Consider the following 14,458-nt stretch of genomic DNA (forward strand, 5'->3'; position numbering starts at 1 on the left):
GAACCACCATTTAGAGCGTGACGCCGTAGTCTTCCAGGACTGAAGGATTAGGAGATGTTGAGGGGGAAAACTCATTGAAAGTCCCAGTCCTTTGAAATGAATTCATAAAAATTGCAGTCATAGGATTAAGTGATGGTACGGGTATGCCCCCTTACCCATGGCGGTTCCATTCCAGAACCCCCTGTGGATACAGGCGAATGCCCGTCCCCACAGCCTGGACCCTCTGGAGGTGAGGGGAGCCTGGCTGCCATCTGGAGGGGCTTTTGAGCTAAGCAGAGGTAATGGATGTTCATCCATGTTCAAGCCTCTGCCAGGCTCAGACTGAACTCTAGAGCTCAAAATCCATGACTTCTGGTTTCACTGAGAAACTGAAAGTGACGTTTTTAATGCCTTATATGGCATTGGGAGTGAGGGCTTCTCTGGGCCTTGTAATGTTTTAAGGCAGTGCTTCTCAAACTTTAGCACCAGGACCTACTTTTAAGAATGAGAATCTGTCAGGACCCACTGGAAGTGACATCATCGAGCAGGAAAATTTTTAACAATCCTAGGCTGCAGTCCTACTCACTCTTACCCAGGAGTAAGTCCCATTTAATATCATTGTTAAAAGCAGGGGTGGGCAAACTTTCAACTATAGGGATCCTGTACTTTTAACAATTGTGTAGAAGAGAGATGTGAGATAACAAGGTGCACCTGCTGAAATTCCCTCTTCTATACAGTTGTTTAAGGTCCAGGATCCCTAAAGTGGAAAGTTTGCCCACCCCTGGTTAAAAGCATATATAGGTTCAACTTTGTTATACACGGATTTTTTATACATAGATTTGATTCAACATGAATGGCCACTGCAAATGAAAAGGAATGTGCTGATCCCTGGAGAAGGGGAAAAAATGCATCCCTTTAAAATCACAGTTTAAAAAAAAACAAACTGCTTTTCTTATAGTTGTAGAGGGAGAGTCATGCAAGTGATCATGGCATTCTTCAGTTGAGCCAGGCAAAAACAGGAGTTCTAATTGCTGACTGCCTCTCTACAACAGTAAGAAAAACTGTTTTAAACCACAATTGTAAAGGAATGCACTTTTAAATTGTGTTAAACTGCTTTTATTTAACACATTTTATGGTATCAGCAGGGAGTCCCAGAAGCAAACCCTTGCTGATGGTGAGGCACAACCTTATTCCATTAGGAGCAATGGGTCTTTAAATCTATGTCTCCACTGCTTTTTTAGCCACAGTTTTTTTTTATCCATTAAGGGTTCCGGAACCCCAGTGGATAATGAGGAATGGCTTGTATATAGTAGCTTGTTAAAAGGACAGATATATAACATCTTCCCCCAATGCAGTCACATACCATAGTAGCATCAAGCCTAATATATTAAAAATAAAATAGTGAAATCAATGGGGACCCACCTGAAATTGGCTCATTACTCACCTAGTGAGTCCCGACTCACACTTTGAGAAACACTGTTATAAGGCATTGAAAACATCACTTGCAGTTTCTCCGTGAAACTGGAAGTAATGTGTTTTGAGTTGTGGGAACTCCCCTCACCACCAGGGGGCACGTGTGGGGGCCCCATGGACCGCATCCCTGGATAACTGAATCAGTGGATACCGGATCCCAGATACAGGGGGCTCCCTGTACAGGCACTAGCCAATAAAGTTGTATAGGCATATTCTATGCAATGCTGTAAAAGAAACGTTGGCATGGAAGATAGAGTTCCCCATCCCCTAGAAATAGAAATATTATTGGTGGAAACTTTTGCTCTGTATGAAGAATTGTCACAAAACATTGGAAGATGCTTTTCACAATGGAAAAATAAGGCCATTTTATATAACCTTTTTTAAAAGGGAGTCTCCAATTATCTGATCTTGATTTTTCTGATTTGTGACTCTTATGTGAATTTTATAATTTTTATTTTTAGAACTGAAGGTACGCTAGTTTGCTCTAAACTGGAGAGGGATTGGGAAGTATAATGAGAGCCTGACAATCCATTCTTTAAGCAGAGTAATGGCTAGAATTCTTCATGATTAGAAATACAGTATCAACATAATCGATTTAACAACATTACATTGTAGCTGAATATAGACTGAAATCCCAAGCCAGGCATCTACTGTGTCTGAGTGAAACATCTTTCATATGGTTCTAAGATGAAATTACCCCTGAATGAATAGCATCTTCATTTATCTTCAAAACCTCCTCTGTGCTACCAGTGAGTCTACTCTTCCCCCATTCTGCAGCTGGAATTACATTATACCATTACAGCAGCATTCCAGTGCAGTGTAAAACAGATTGTTTTGGAAAATGAACTTGGCTTTGCTATAAATTACATTTACAGGTACAAAGGAATTTGTTACTTTGTTTGAAGTAGTCACAAATACAATTAAACTCTTAATTTATGTTAAACTACAAATGTGGCTATTACTATAACTGGATTAGGAATATAATCCGTCACTCCAAGAATGATACTGAGCAGTTTTCATTTGTAATTTCAGACAGACTTTTCAATTTACAGGGTCTGCCACTGCTTGATAGGAAAAGGGAATATTTTATACATTTGTTCCTACTTCATAATTTTCAGACCTCCTTTTTTCGGTCAGATTGGAGAATAATTCTTCACTTGTCATTACAGTTTTCTCTTTGTTTTTGTTATCATAAAGGAAACTATGAGAAAAATACAACCCCCTTTTTGCTCTGTGAAGTTTCACAATGGCATTTTTCTGGTGAAGGAAAATACTACTCATTGTGATTCTAATATGCCCAAAACATTTTAAGTAGGAAAAATAATAACGTGCAGCTCTTTAAAAATGTAGTGGTCTCCTAGTGTATCATTTTGAAGCCTCCCCTTCTTAGTGTGGTCTTTCAGAGACACCCATCTGCCCAACGTAGCCCAATCACATGTTTGCTAGGAGAGTTTGTGAACATTCTCGCATGCAATGATGCACATTTTGGAACTGTGCATGGGAATGAGTGGACCAGGACAAGAGAGTGTACAGCAGGACGCTTCCTCCCTCGTTTCTCCCCCCCCCCGCACTTCTACTTTTTATCACCTTCAGTTTTCTGTTGTGGTAATAGAGCCTGTTTGACTGCTCTAGATATTTGCCCAAATGATAAGAAATTAGCATCTTCAGCCAGAACTCTCATATTGGGGACAGGACTTAGAGGCATTTGCTTAATTTTGAAAAGAAAGTGGGAGGGCCCCATAAAAAAGACAAATCCATGACAAAGGGCTAGAGTAGTTTCTCCCACAGTGGATTTCATCCGTTTAATTTTTTTTATTAAAAAATGGTAAACTGGGGGGATGGGACACAATTGGGATTAAAGCTGCTATGAGAACAGTGTAGCAAAACCCCCTTACCCGTGCCATGATTTCATTCTGTTTGGCTGCACCTCCTCCTTCGTAGTTTATAATTAAAACCTAGTCTCAACTGGGGCAGATAGTGCAATATAGGGCGCAATCCAAACCTGCGCTGGAGCAGGCAAACTAGGAGGCATGAACTGCATCCAACACAGGTTCGTTGGCTGCAGTGGCTCAGCCAGAGGCAAGGGGAAGCTCTTCGCCTTACCCCTGGGTAAGGGCTACTGGCCGCAATGGGTCTCCTCGGACCTGTGCCACCTCTGCAGGTGGCGCAAGTCCGAGGAGAGCAGAGTGGCTTGGAGCTGCTCCGTTCTCCCTGGGAACGGGTGGTTGGGATCTGGCATAACTGCAGGGTCCCAGCCCCACCCTCATCTCCCTGCACCCCCTCTCCCCAGGCAGCCTATCTCCCACCCTCCCTCCACCCAGAAACACCTCCCTCCCGCCTCCTCCACACCCCCCCACCTCCCTTCGCTGCTTGTGTCAGTGCAGGTGTGCTGACGCAAGTGGCGGCGTGGAAGCCAGTGCGGAGGCTTCTGCTGGCCCCCATGTGGTGGCGCATCTAGATGCGCCGATGCAGCTTCCTCCCACGGAGGCGCAGATGTGCTTTACAGCACATTTGTGACCCTCCCAGGGCACCTATGCCGGCCTAAGTGCCGGTTAGGATTGTGCCCTAAGTGCACTTCTAACTGTTCCTGAAGAAAGAGATACCCCAGCTTCTACTTGTTTTCTAGCATGAGCAGGTTGCTCCCCAAGCTCCATCCCAGTGTAGATGTTTTGCCCTTAATAGAAATGGGGCTGTAGCTCAGTGCAGAGCACATGCTTTGCATGCAGAAGCTTCCAGTTTCAATTGCTAGTATCTCTAGATAGGGTTGGGAAAGACCTGGTGCTAGCACCTGGAAAAACTGGTGCTAGTTGTACACGTCATGCTGACCTGGATGGTCCAATGGACTGACACCATATAAGGCAAGATCATATGTTCAACCCACCTTTTTTAAGAATGTAGGCTTCAAATCTGTTAAGAGTCTGGATTTAGTTAGTCTTTGCATTTAGCTCACCTGAGTGACAGGAAGCATGTGCATGCAGCAGCTTTCTTTTCTTATAGGCTAGGACAGGGGTCGGCAACCTTAAACACTCAAAGAGCCATTTGGACCCGTTTTCCGGAAAAAAGAAAACCTTGGGAGCCACAAAACCCTTTTGACATCTAAAATGAAGATAACACTGCATATATAGTTTGTGCTCCCCTCTTATAGGTCCCAGTTATATTATACACTCCCCTCTTGTAGGTCACAGTTATATACAGTCAACAGTCAACAAAACCTTTATTAGGCATAAACATTTGATAGGTGAGAACTCTGTACAGAAATCGTAGAGAGTATAAACCTAAATAGTACACAAATATATGTATAAGTGCACACCTATGTGTACACACAGATACAACGTACATTACATTTTACAAACAAACATGAGTTATTTAAAAGACAGAAACAATCAGTTACTCTGCGCACAGTTATATAATCCCCTCTTATAGGTCCCACTAAAAATCAGGTCCAGACCCACAGTTGGAGAACAACAGTTTTAGATTGTGCACAGGTGAACTGCTTGTGAAGGATACTGTCATTCTTTACAGTCATTTACTTCTGTACTTTTGTAAATGCCTTTACACACAATACTACCTCTGAACAAGACCACTTAGTACTACATAACACTGTTCACAAAAGTGCTCCTGAACAAACAAGCTAAGAGTTCAAAACTGCATAAAATAAAAGGCATACTAACAGTGATTACTTCCCAACAATGAAATATGCTTTGGTGCTACATATACAGCATGTTATACATACAGTATACAAACATACACAGAATACCATCTGGTGCAGGGGTCTCCAAACCCCTTTCAGGTTTCCAAGTGAAGGAAATGGAGCAGTGAGAGTGTGAGTGAGTGACGGGGGAATGCTGAGTGGGGAGCTTGAAGGCTGTAATCCTGTGCACACTTTCCTGGGAGCAAGCACAATGGGACTTACTTCTGAGGAGACAGGCACAGGATTGTGCTCAGAGCTTGGGAGGAGGACTGAGCAGCTGCACTCAATTGCTTGCTTTTGTGCTGCAGCTAGGGCAGGAGGGAACATGCGGCGGGGGCTCGCCCTCAGCAGCGGTGCGGGCTCTTTGGGCAGGAGCTGCTCCGCCAGCCCGTTCACGCCCTCTCCTATGGGGCGCAGCCACAGGACGCGTGGGAGGTGCGCTTGGGCTGGTGAGCAGCGGTTGCGTCGCGGGAGGGGCGAGCCCCTCCCCCCCGGACGGGTTGGCCCTGCACGGAGCCGCAGCAGACTGCTGAAAGAGCCGCTTGCAGCTCCAGAATGGCAGGTTGCCGACCCCAGGGCTAGGATAAGCACTTTGAATGCTCAGCCAGGCATATGGGAAATACAGAAGAACAACAAAAGCACCTTTTCCGGGTTTCATAAATGTTTAAATATAAAGAGGGCTGATGTGGTTGGAGGTGGATGAATGTGACAAATCAGATCTATATAGTATATTCAGATAGCTTTCCACTCAGAATGATAGTTAAAGAAGCAACAGTCTGTACAGTGGTGGTGCTCTCACTAATTCATTTTGAAACTGCAGAAATGCTTGCTTTCTTCCAAACTAGAAAACTGAAACAACAGTGAACAGTGGCAAGCAGACATAAATGTAATATAAGATTTATTTATCTCTAATGTGTGTGTGTGTGTATGTGGGGGGGGGGGAGAATATCTTGGTAAGGCAACAGTAATTGAATAGAAGCTGTGGACCTATGTGTACATTTTGGACTGACCTAATTCCACTTGCCATCTTTGATAGCTCATTATTTGCCGAAGCAGCAGCTGAGGTGGTGAAAATGGAGATTTTGATAAGTGAAATGTCAGAGCCTTATATCTACAAGCACTGAGATGTTGTTTGACAAAAAGCTTTTTAAACAACACGTAGCCTGACTTTGAGACTTAAGAATCCAATCCATTTTAACAATATACATTTTGCTTTTGAATAATTACAACCTTTTTATTTACTTTTCTGTCTTTTCAGGCCTTTTTGCAAATGTGCAGTCTGCCAGTCCAGCTGGTTTGTAGGGCAAATGCAGAATATATGTCTCCATCTGGTAAGAGTTGTACTCATTTACATTGCACCTCTGTTTGGAAACTATGGCAACAGTATCTCATCTTGGAAATCAGTCAGAGTTACTGTATATTGGCTTGCTTCTCATTACACTAAGCTTTCCTTTCTGTAGGGAATGGATTTAATACATTTGAATAGTCTTAATTGTGTGCTGTGCAGTACAATGCATCAAAATACAGCCATTTGACATGATGGTGGCAGTTCAGTATGTGCAAATATGTAACTGTCACAGCAAAGGGGTAGTGGAGGGCTCTCTGATTTTCAAAGCAAAAGGGGCATGTGGATGAGATGAGCCAAGTCCTTCCCTCTCCCATGTCTTATCTCCTTGAAGTCCCCTTCCTATAATTTTCTCTTAGCTAAAACCACTTCTGACATCAAAGCCCTGGTTTGGCAAAAAGTGAGTGGAGAGCCTATGGGGAACATAATCTTTGGATAGGAGCTGGGGAGGATGATATAGTCCTCACCCATACACCTCTTTTAAAACCAGCCCCCCTCACTCCTCTCTTCTTATATGATTGGGGCAATGCTGCTGTCACATTCTATTTGGCCCTTATTGCAGATTAGTTGTATGTCGCCAAGATGCATGGTGATGCTACTTGTAGCTGTGGGGGGGGGGGGGGGTATGTCCAGAAGGCTGCTTCCTACATTGCTTGAGATTCTGCAGGCTGAATTCAGTCAGATTTACTCTCAGATTAACATGCAGAGGTCTGTGGCCATAATTGCATGAAGACCAACCTTTACGAGATGCACACAACCCATCGCTGTGAAAGCATCTCCTTCTATGAGATTCGGTGTCTCCATAGTTGGCTCAGTTTTCATTCCCTCCATCTGATAAGAGCCTTCTGAGAGTACTGAAATGCTGACTCTTATTGCAGGAACACCAAAAGATCATTCTTTATATAGTAGCTATGTGGAAGTAAAGTCTGGATCGATAAAACCTTTGAGAGGTCTGGAAGTTCAAGGGACCCTGCGTTCCTTTTGCAGTTCTCATCATTGTACAGATGCACTGTTTCTGCTTACTGTTGCTTTGTGAGCCTGTGCAATTGGCCACAACCCAGAGTAACACTTTGGATAGTGAAATTATAAATATTCTTTTAAAACTTGGCTTTAAAATCTTTTTTTTTTTTTTTCAAGAGATAACAGAGAGAGTTAATTCCTCAAGCTAGATGGACCAATGGTATGTTTGAGTTTAAGGCAGTTCCATGTATTCAAGTAGGAATGAGAAACTTTCCCAGGGCAGTGAAGGATGTGAAGCAGAATGAACTTGCACCTGTAGTACTACTGCTGTCTGTGTATATATATTCAGGGGCAATTGTATGCAGCCCCAAATTCCCTGCATCTTGTTATGCGAAGGACAGATTTTGGATCTTTATCTATTCTCAGAGAAGCTTTTATGCAGAAGCCACCAAGGAATTCAGATGCACCTAATCCATAATCTGTTCTACTTATAGTATTTCAGGAGAAATCTCAAACCTTTGTGGTGGGGATGACAACGTTCAGCATGAAAGCTGCCCACAGGGAGAGAATGAACCTTCCCTGCTTCCCCGGTTCTGACTGGATTCACCGTCATGCACAATTGTATTTGAGGAAAAAGAGATGGTTCCACTTAGACACATGCCTCTGATGCATCTGTTTGTGCATGCATCTAATTAGGCCCAAAGTCAGCAGTTCCCAAACCGTGCACTGGGGCACCCTGGGGTGTTACAGGGACACTGCATACCACAGGATATTTTCCCGAACATTCTGACTGCATGTCTAAGACAGCAATGAAACTTTAGGGGTGGCATGAACGGAATTGGTGTACAAAAAGAGAGTTAATTTTTCAAGCTAGATGGACTGACTGGGTTGAAATGTTTGTCTGACAAAGCGGCGACTGTTAATGTTTCCCCCTTTCATCTCACAGGTAAAGTTCCCTTTATTCATGTAGGAAATCAAGTAGTTTCTGAACTTGGCCCCATTGTCCAGTTTGTAAAAGCCAAGGTAAGGAGCATACACCAATACAGTGGTCACCCTCTGTAAATATCCAGGTAATAGTTGAACTAATTAAGGGTGCAATCCTAACCCCATAAGAACAGCCCCACTGGATCAGGCCATAGGCCCATCTAGTCCAGCTTCCTATATCTCACAGTGGCCCACCAAATGCCCCAGGGAGCACACCAGATAACAGGAGACCTCATTCTGGCGCCCTCCCTTGCATCTGGCATTCTGACATAGCCCAGTTCTAAAATCAGGAGGTTGTACGTGCACATCATGGCTTGTAACCCGTAGTGGATTTTTCCTCCAGAAACTTGTCCAATCCCCTTTTAAAGGTGTCCAGGCCAGACTCCATCACCACATCCTGTGGCAAGGAGTTCCACAGACCAACCACACGCTGAGTAAAGAAATATTTTCTTTTGTCTGTCCTAAATCTCCCAACACTCAATTTTAGTGGATGTCCCCTGGTTCTGCACTGGCATAGCGGTGCCAATGGGATGTGTGTTGCATCCTGCAGTTGGGTGTCACTCATGGAGGCCTCCTCAAAGTAAGGGAATGTTTGTTTCCTTACCTCAGAGCTGCATTACCCTTATGTTGGTGCTGGAAAGCACTGACATAAAGGGTTAGGATTGCGCCCTAAATTTGTGTTGATGAGATTATCCTGGTGATGTATTGTATATACTCTTGTATAATTCAAAACATTATGCCTTAAAATTGACCCTGAAAACTTGTGTCGACTTATACATGTATCAGTGGAGTAAGGCCTCGGCTTCTAAGAGCAGTTGCTTGGTGAGGTGGGGAGACTGGACTTGAGAAATGGGATGCGTGGGGGTGTGTAGCCAGAGCAGGGGAAAAAAGGAGCCATGTTACCTTGTTCTGAAGCAGCACAAACACGGAACTATTCTCCAAACAAGAAGCAAGGTGAAGGTGCTTATGGGAGTTGTAGACTATGAGAGGGCTGCTGCTATGGAAGTACTGTACTCCTCACAAAACCATAAGCACCTTGCTTCCTGTTTGGAGAATGACTCCATTTTTGTGCTGCTTCAGAACAATTACTGGTAAGTCATTTTCAGGATCTGGCTCCAGGGTAAAATGAGGTAAAATTATCTACCAGTTTGAAGACTTTCATACACCCCTCAACTTATCCACGGGTCATGGGGATTTCCATGATTTTTGGCTTAAAACTTGCCCTCGATTGATCCATGAGATCAATTTGTACACTAGTATATATGGTAATAACGTAGAATCAGAATGGAAGAATCAGTAGAAGACAGCATAACGTTCTTTGTTTTGCATGTTATCTGGTGTGCTCCCTGGGGCATTTGGTGGGCCGCTGTGAGATACAGGAAGCTGGACTAGATGGGCCTATGGCCTGATCCAGTGGGGCTGTTCTTATGTTCTTATGGAAAGGCTTCTAGTGGCTCATAAAGAAAATCATTTGTTAAGATTTCGGAAGAAATTCAGCTTGGCAAGGCATTTGTGCTATTACAGATAGATTTCCAAGTCATAGCTGTAGCTGTGCAAATGAATATTCTTACAGCTGTGAATGTAGATTAGAATCTTGCCCATAACAGTTCAGTTAAGCTCCCCAGGTTCTGAGCTGGTCTTCAGAGGCTCTTCTCCAAGTTTTCTGCTGTCTATGAGATCAGATGGATGGTGACTGAAATGAGGACCTTTTTGGTTGCAGCAGTCTGCCATTGGAATTTCCTCCTCAAATAATTCTGCCTAGGGCCTCCTCTGTGTTCTGTATGGCACCAGGCGAAAACAGTTTTAGAGTGGTTTTATGCTGGAATGTTATTTGCTTATGTATTTTGTCTTTATGCTTGAAATATTTTATTATATATGTCACCCTAAGAGCCTTGGCTCAAGAGCAGCAAATAAATATTCCCCCTTATAGTCCTACTTCTTTATCATTTAGTCACTAGGTAAGTCCAGCACCTTTAATGTTCAGGACAAAATCTTTTCTTGGTGTGAAATCAGCTCTCTGTGGTGATCTCTCTCTGTGTGTGCACAAGCCCTCTTTATCCATGGATTCGGGACTCACAGATTTGACCCACATTGCGTCTCCCAAACACAATCAGAACCTTAAGGCCCAAATCCTAAACAACTTTCCAGCACTGGCATAGCGGTGCCAATGGGACATGTGCTGCATCCTGCAGTTGGATGGCACTCACAGAGGCCTCCTCAAAGTAAGGGAATGTTTGTTCCCTGACCTCGGAGCTGCATTGCTCTTAGTGCTGGAAAGCCAAGTTAGGATTGCACCCTAAGGTTCCAGTTGTGTTCAAAGGCCCTGTTGGTTGCAACCTGTGGATTTCATCGTTATCTGCAAAGGGTCCAGGAACTGCCTGTCTGCATTTGGGTTTGAGAGCACTGGAGTAGGAAGGCAAGGGCTTCAGTAGCCTTGGTATTTATGGAAGCTTCCCATGTAGCCCTTCCGAATCTTGTTCCTTGCCTGAAAGATTGCTATCTGCCATTCTGGCTAACGTAGGCACTGCACTTACATCTTGGCTTTTACCATCTACTGCGTTTTGGAACAGAGATTCACTTTGTTTAAATCTTAAAATTCCAGATAGCCAGTATTCACGCTGACTGTTGCTGCTTTCTTTAGCCTTGTAAATCGATGCCTATGCATTGAATAGCATATTTTCATAAGATGTTTGCATCATCATAATTTGCCTTTGTTTATTTACAAAGATGACATGGTATTTGCAAAAGCTACTTGGCTGGAAAGGCAAATCAAAACAGGTCTGCAGCTAGAAATACTGTACACTGGTGCCCCTTGTGTTTTCTTTCTGCTTAAAGATTGCACTTCAGTATTTTTATTTTCTCTGTGAAACTTGTGTTTATGGTTTACACAGATGCTCTTAATGTGTAGTCTGTGATGATGTAGTGAGCTCTCTGGCTGAACTGAAGCCCTGGAGTTCAATCGGCTTTGGAAGTGACCCAAACTGATGGTTTTTGCTATGTTTTCTTTTCTCACTTCCAACACCTCCCCCCCCCCCCCCCGACTTTCTGTCCTGCCTTAGGGCCATTCACTTAGTGACGGGTTGGATGAAGTCCAAAAAGCTGAGATGAAAGCCTACATGGAATTAGTCAATAATATGCTTTTGACAGCAGAGGTATGGCCAAACACTAGTAATTTGTCAGTCTTGTTAAATAAATGATATGGTGGGGGCGGAGGAGAAGGAGAGAAAGGAATACTATTTTATTTGTGATACTGCAAATGCATGTCTATCTACTTTTTTGGGATAAAGCACAAGGGTGGGTAATGATTAACCAGGAGGCTCAAATGCGACATTCATCTAAATTTACATATTGCATTCTCAATCTTTTTTTTTTTCCTTTGTCAAATGGGATCTTGTGCCTGTTCTATGGTGACAAAACTGGCAACCACCATTCTGTGGTCTACATATTATTGTTAATGACTTTTTTGCAAGGGGTAGAAGACAAAGCTGCAAGGAATAGCTGCTGCCTGTGTAACCTTATATGTTATGAAGTTTTAGTATTCTTTGGTTTTTAGCTGTATCTTCAGTGGTGTGATGATGCTACAGTCCAGGAGGTGAGTGATTCTGCAGCATTTATCTTAATTAAATTTTAATGAGAAAACACTTTTGCTCACAATTGCAAGTCCCTCCTCATAAATGAAACATAGAGGTTTATACCACTAATGATATTGTGTTTTCGCTTTAATTTTGCTTGCATATACATTTTGGGAGAGCTCTATGTCATTACTAGATATTCTGGTTTCAAAGCGGAGATGGTTTTAATATAATTTTAAAGGCTTTTTTTTGTAGCTGCAAGTTATGAATAATTGCTCAGAATAGTATACAAAAACAGTGCAATGACAATAAAACTGTAGCAGCCCTCATCATTTTGTAATATCCAGTTTTATTCTCAACTATACAATAATGTGAGCATTTTTTTCTTAAATAAAGATAACTCAGCCAAGGTATGGCTCTCCTTATCCTTGGCCCCTGAATCGTATTTTGGCCTATCAGAAGCAGTGGGAGATTCGTTGTAAAATGAAAGCTATTGGCTGGGGCAACAAGTCATTTGATCAGGTCAGTCACTACTACTCCAAATCTTAGTCTTTTAGGTGGTAATGCAGTATCAAAAAAGGGTTTGCCTTCTTTGCTCCACTCAGTACATTTATATTTACTGTTTTAGTCTGCAGTCTGAGAACAGTAGTCTTTAGGATTATGCTGTTGCATTAAAGGCGCCATCCTAACTTGGCTTTCCAGCATTGACATAAGAGCAATGCAGCTCCGAGGTCAGGGAGCAAACATTCCCTTACTTTGAGGAGGCCTCTGTGAGTGCCATCCAACTGCAGGATGCAGCACACGTCCCATTGGCACCGCTATGCCAGTGCTGGAAAGTTGGTTAGGATTTGGGCCTATGAAAGAAATCTTAGGCTGCGCTTCCAACATAATGGGATCATTTTCTGGGGAAACATGTATAGGATTGTGCCATTAGTTGATTAATTGTTTGCTGCTGGTGTGCACTGTTGCAAACATGCCAGAGCTGGCCCAGTGCAAGCTTGTGCTGGGACAGTGCCACTTGGAGGCTGGTGGTCCATCGCCTGGCACTCCATGCGAAGCGCCAGGCAGCAGAGGTAAGTCGGGGTGGTGGGGGAGGCGGGACGCAGGTGTTTCGGGGCAGGTGGAGGATGCCAAGGACGCCTGTAATTCCAAAAAGAAAAAGGCATCCGGTCCTGCAGACAAGAAAGAAGAGGGAATGCCTCTTCCAAGATTTTGCCTGCCATGCACATTTTCTGTAAGTTCTATATTAATATATATTTTTTAATCTGATGTCCAATTCATCAAGCTAATTTGAGCATGGCAGCCTCGCTGTAGAATAATCTGACTTCCCTCCAAGTAAACTCAAGCTTATGAACAATCTGAAGGGGAGAAATTATGCACCATGAAAAAAATGAGTATTTTTATCCTGCAAAGATAAAGTGGCCCTTCTTATTCACATGGCAAGCTTGGAGTCCTGATATAGTACTATAATCACAAGGTGAAAGTGTGGTACAGTGTGTGAAGCTGAAGTTGAAATAAGGTGAAAATAATGACCAATTTTCCCAGTTGTAAATGGGTAATTAAACGGCATATTAAAAAACCTAACATGATCTCGCTGACCAGGATCCAGAGAGGTCTCCTTACAAAATGCTGCATTATGTGCATCCATAAGCTTGATACTGACTTTTTTCCTTTCAGTGGCAGCCCCTTGTGCCTTATGAGGTGCTACTCCAGGTGACCTCCTGACCTCTGGAGTGTTGGTTCAAGGGGCTGCTGCTGGAAGGAGGGGAGAGAGCTGTAAACCTCATGTACTCCAAGAACACTGCCTGCAGCCATTTGTATCCTGGCCTCTTTCTCTGTATTAGCTAAGGAAGTCTGCTCATTGCACTGGTTATGCCTTATCATTTTGTCTAATGCTTTTAGGGGTAGTTAGAGAATATCACTAAAAGAGCGATTTCATGTTTCAAATGAAATATCTGTGCTGGAATGAAGAACAAAGAACAGAGCCACATCTGAGGAAAAAAATAAATCCATACCAGAAACTATTTTGGGTATCCTTCCAAGATCCACCAGCAATAGTTTTTCTGTGTGAATTTCAACTATTCCAGTGTCTACAATTGTGTTAATGTCTTGACATAGTTATATGATACAGTTTTGTATGTTCCTGTAGCTATCCAGTAAAAGCTACATTGTACACTCTCTCTCTCTCTCTCTCTCTCTCTCTCTCTCTCTCTCTCTCTCTCTCTCTCTCTCTCTCTCTCTCTCTCTCTCTGCTTGCTATTTTAGGTGCTAGAAGATGTAGATCAGTGCTGTCAAGCCCTTTCTCAGAGGCTGGGAACTCAACTGTATTTCTTTGATAAAAAGTAAGCTACTTTTGACTTAAAATTAGAGAATGGCCAGTCACTGAGAAAGAAATATCTATGGCCACATTCTCTCTGTGCCATCACAGCTGTTGACCCAGATGACCCACATGAG

General features: G+C 43.1%; 1 protein-coding gene across 1 annotated transcript in view; it reads left to right on the top strand.

Moving 5' to 3' along the window:
- Positions 1-14,458, top strand: part of MTX2 (metaxin 2) — a 68,218-nt gene that overhangs the window by 41,174 nt on the left and 12,586 nt on the right. Inside the window, exons 4-9 of the mRNA XM_066612289.1 lie at positions 6,402-6,474; positions 8,395-8,471; positions 11,492-11,584; positions 11,986-12,024; positions 12,401-12,526; positions 14,270-14,346. Coding sequence (XP_066468386.1) covers positions 6,402-6,474; positions 8,395-8,471; positions 11,492-11,584; positions 11,986-12,024; positions 12,401-12,526; positions 14,270-14,346 — 485 coding nt within the window. The remainder of the gene's footprint in view (positions 1-6,401; positions 6,475-8,394; positions 8,472-11,491; positions 11,585-11,985; positions 12,025-12,400; positions 12,527-14,269; positions 14,347-14,458) is intronic.

The sequence above is a fragment of the Tiliqua scincoides genome, chromosome 1 (assembly GCF_035046505.1).
Source record: "Tiliqua scincoides isolate rTilSci1 chromosome 1, rTilSci1.hap2, whole genome shotgun sequence".
Taxonomy (NCBI): domain Eukaryota; kingdom Metazoa; phylum Chordata; class Lepidosauria; order Squamata; family Scincidae; genus Tiliqua; species Tiliqua scincoides.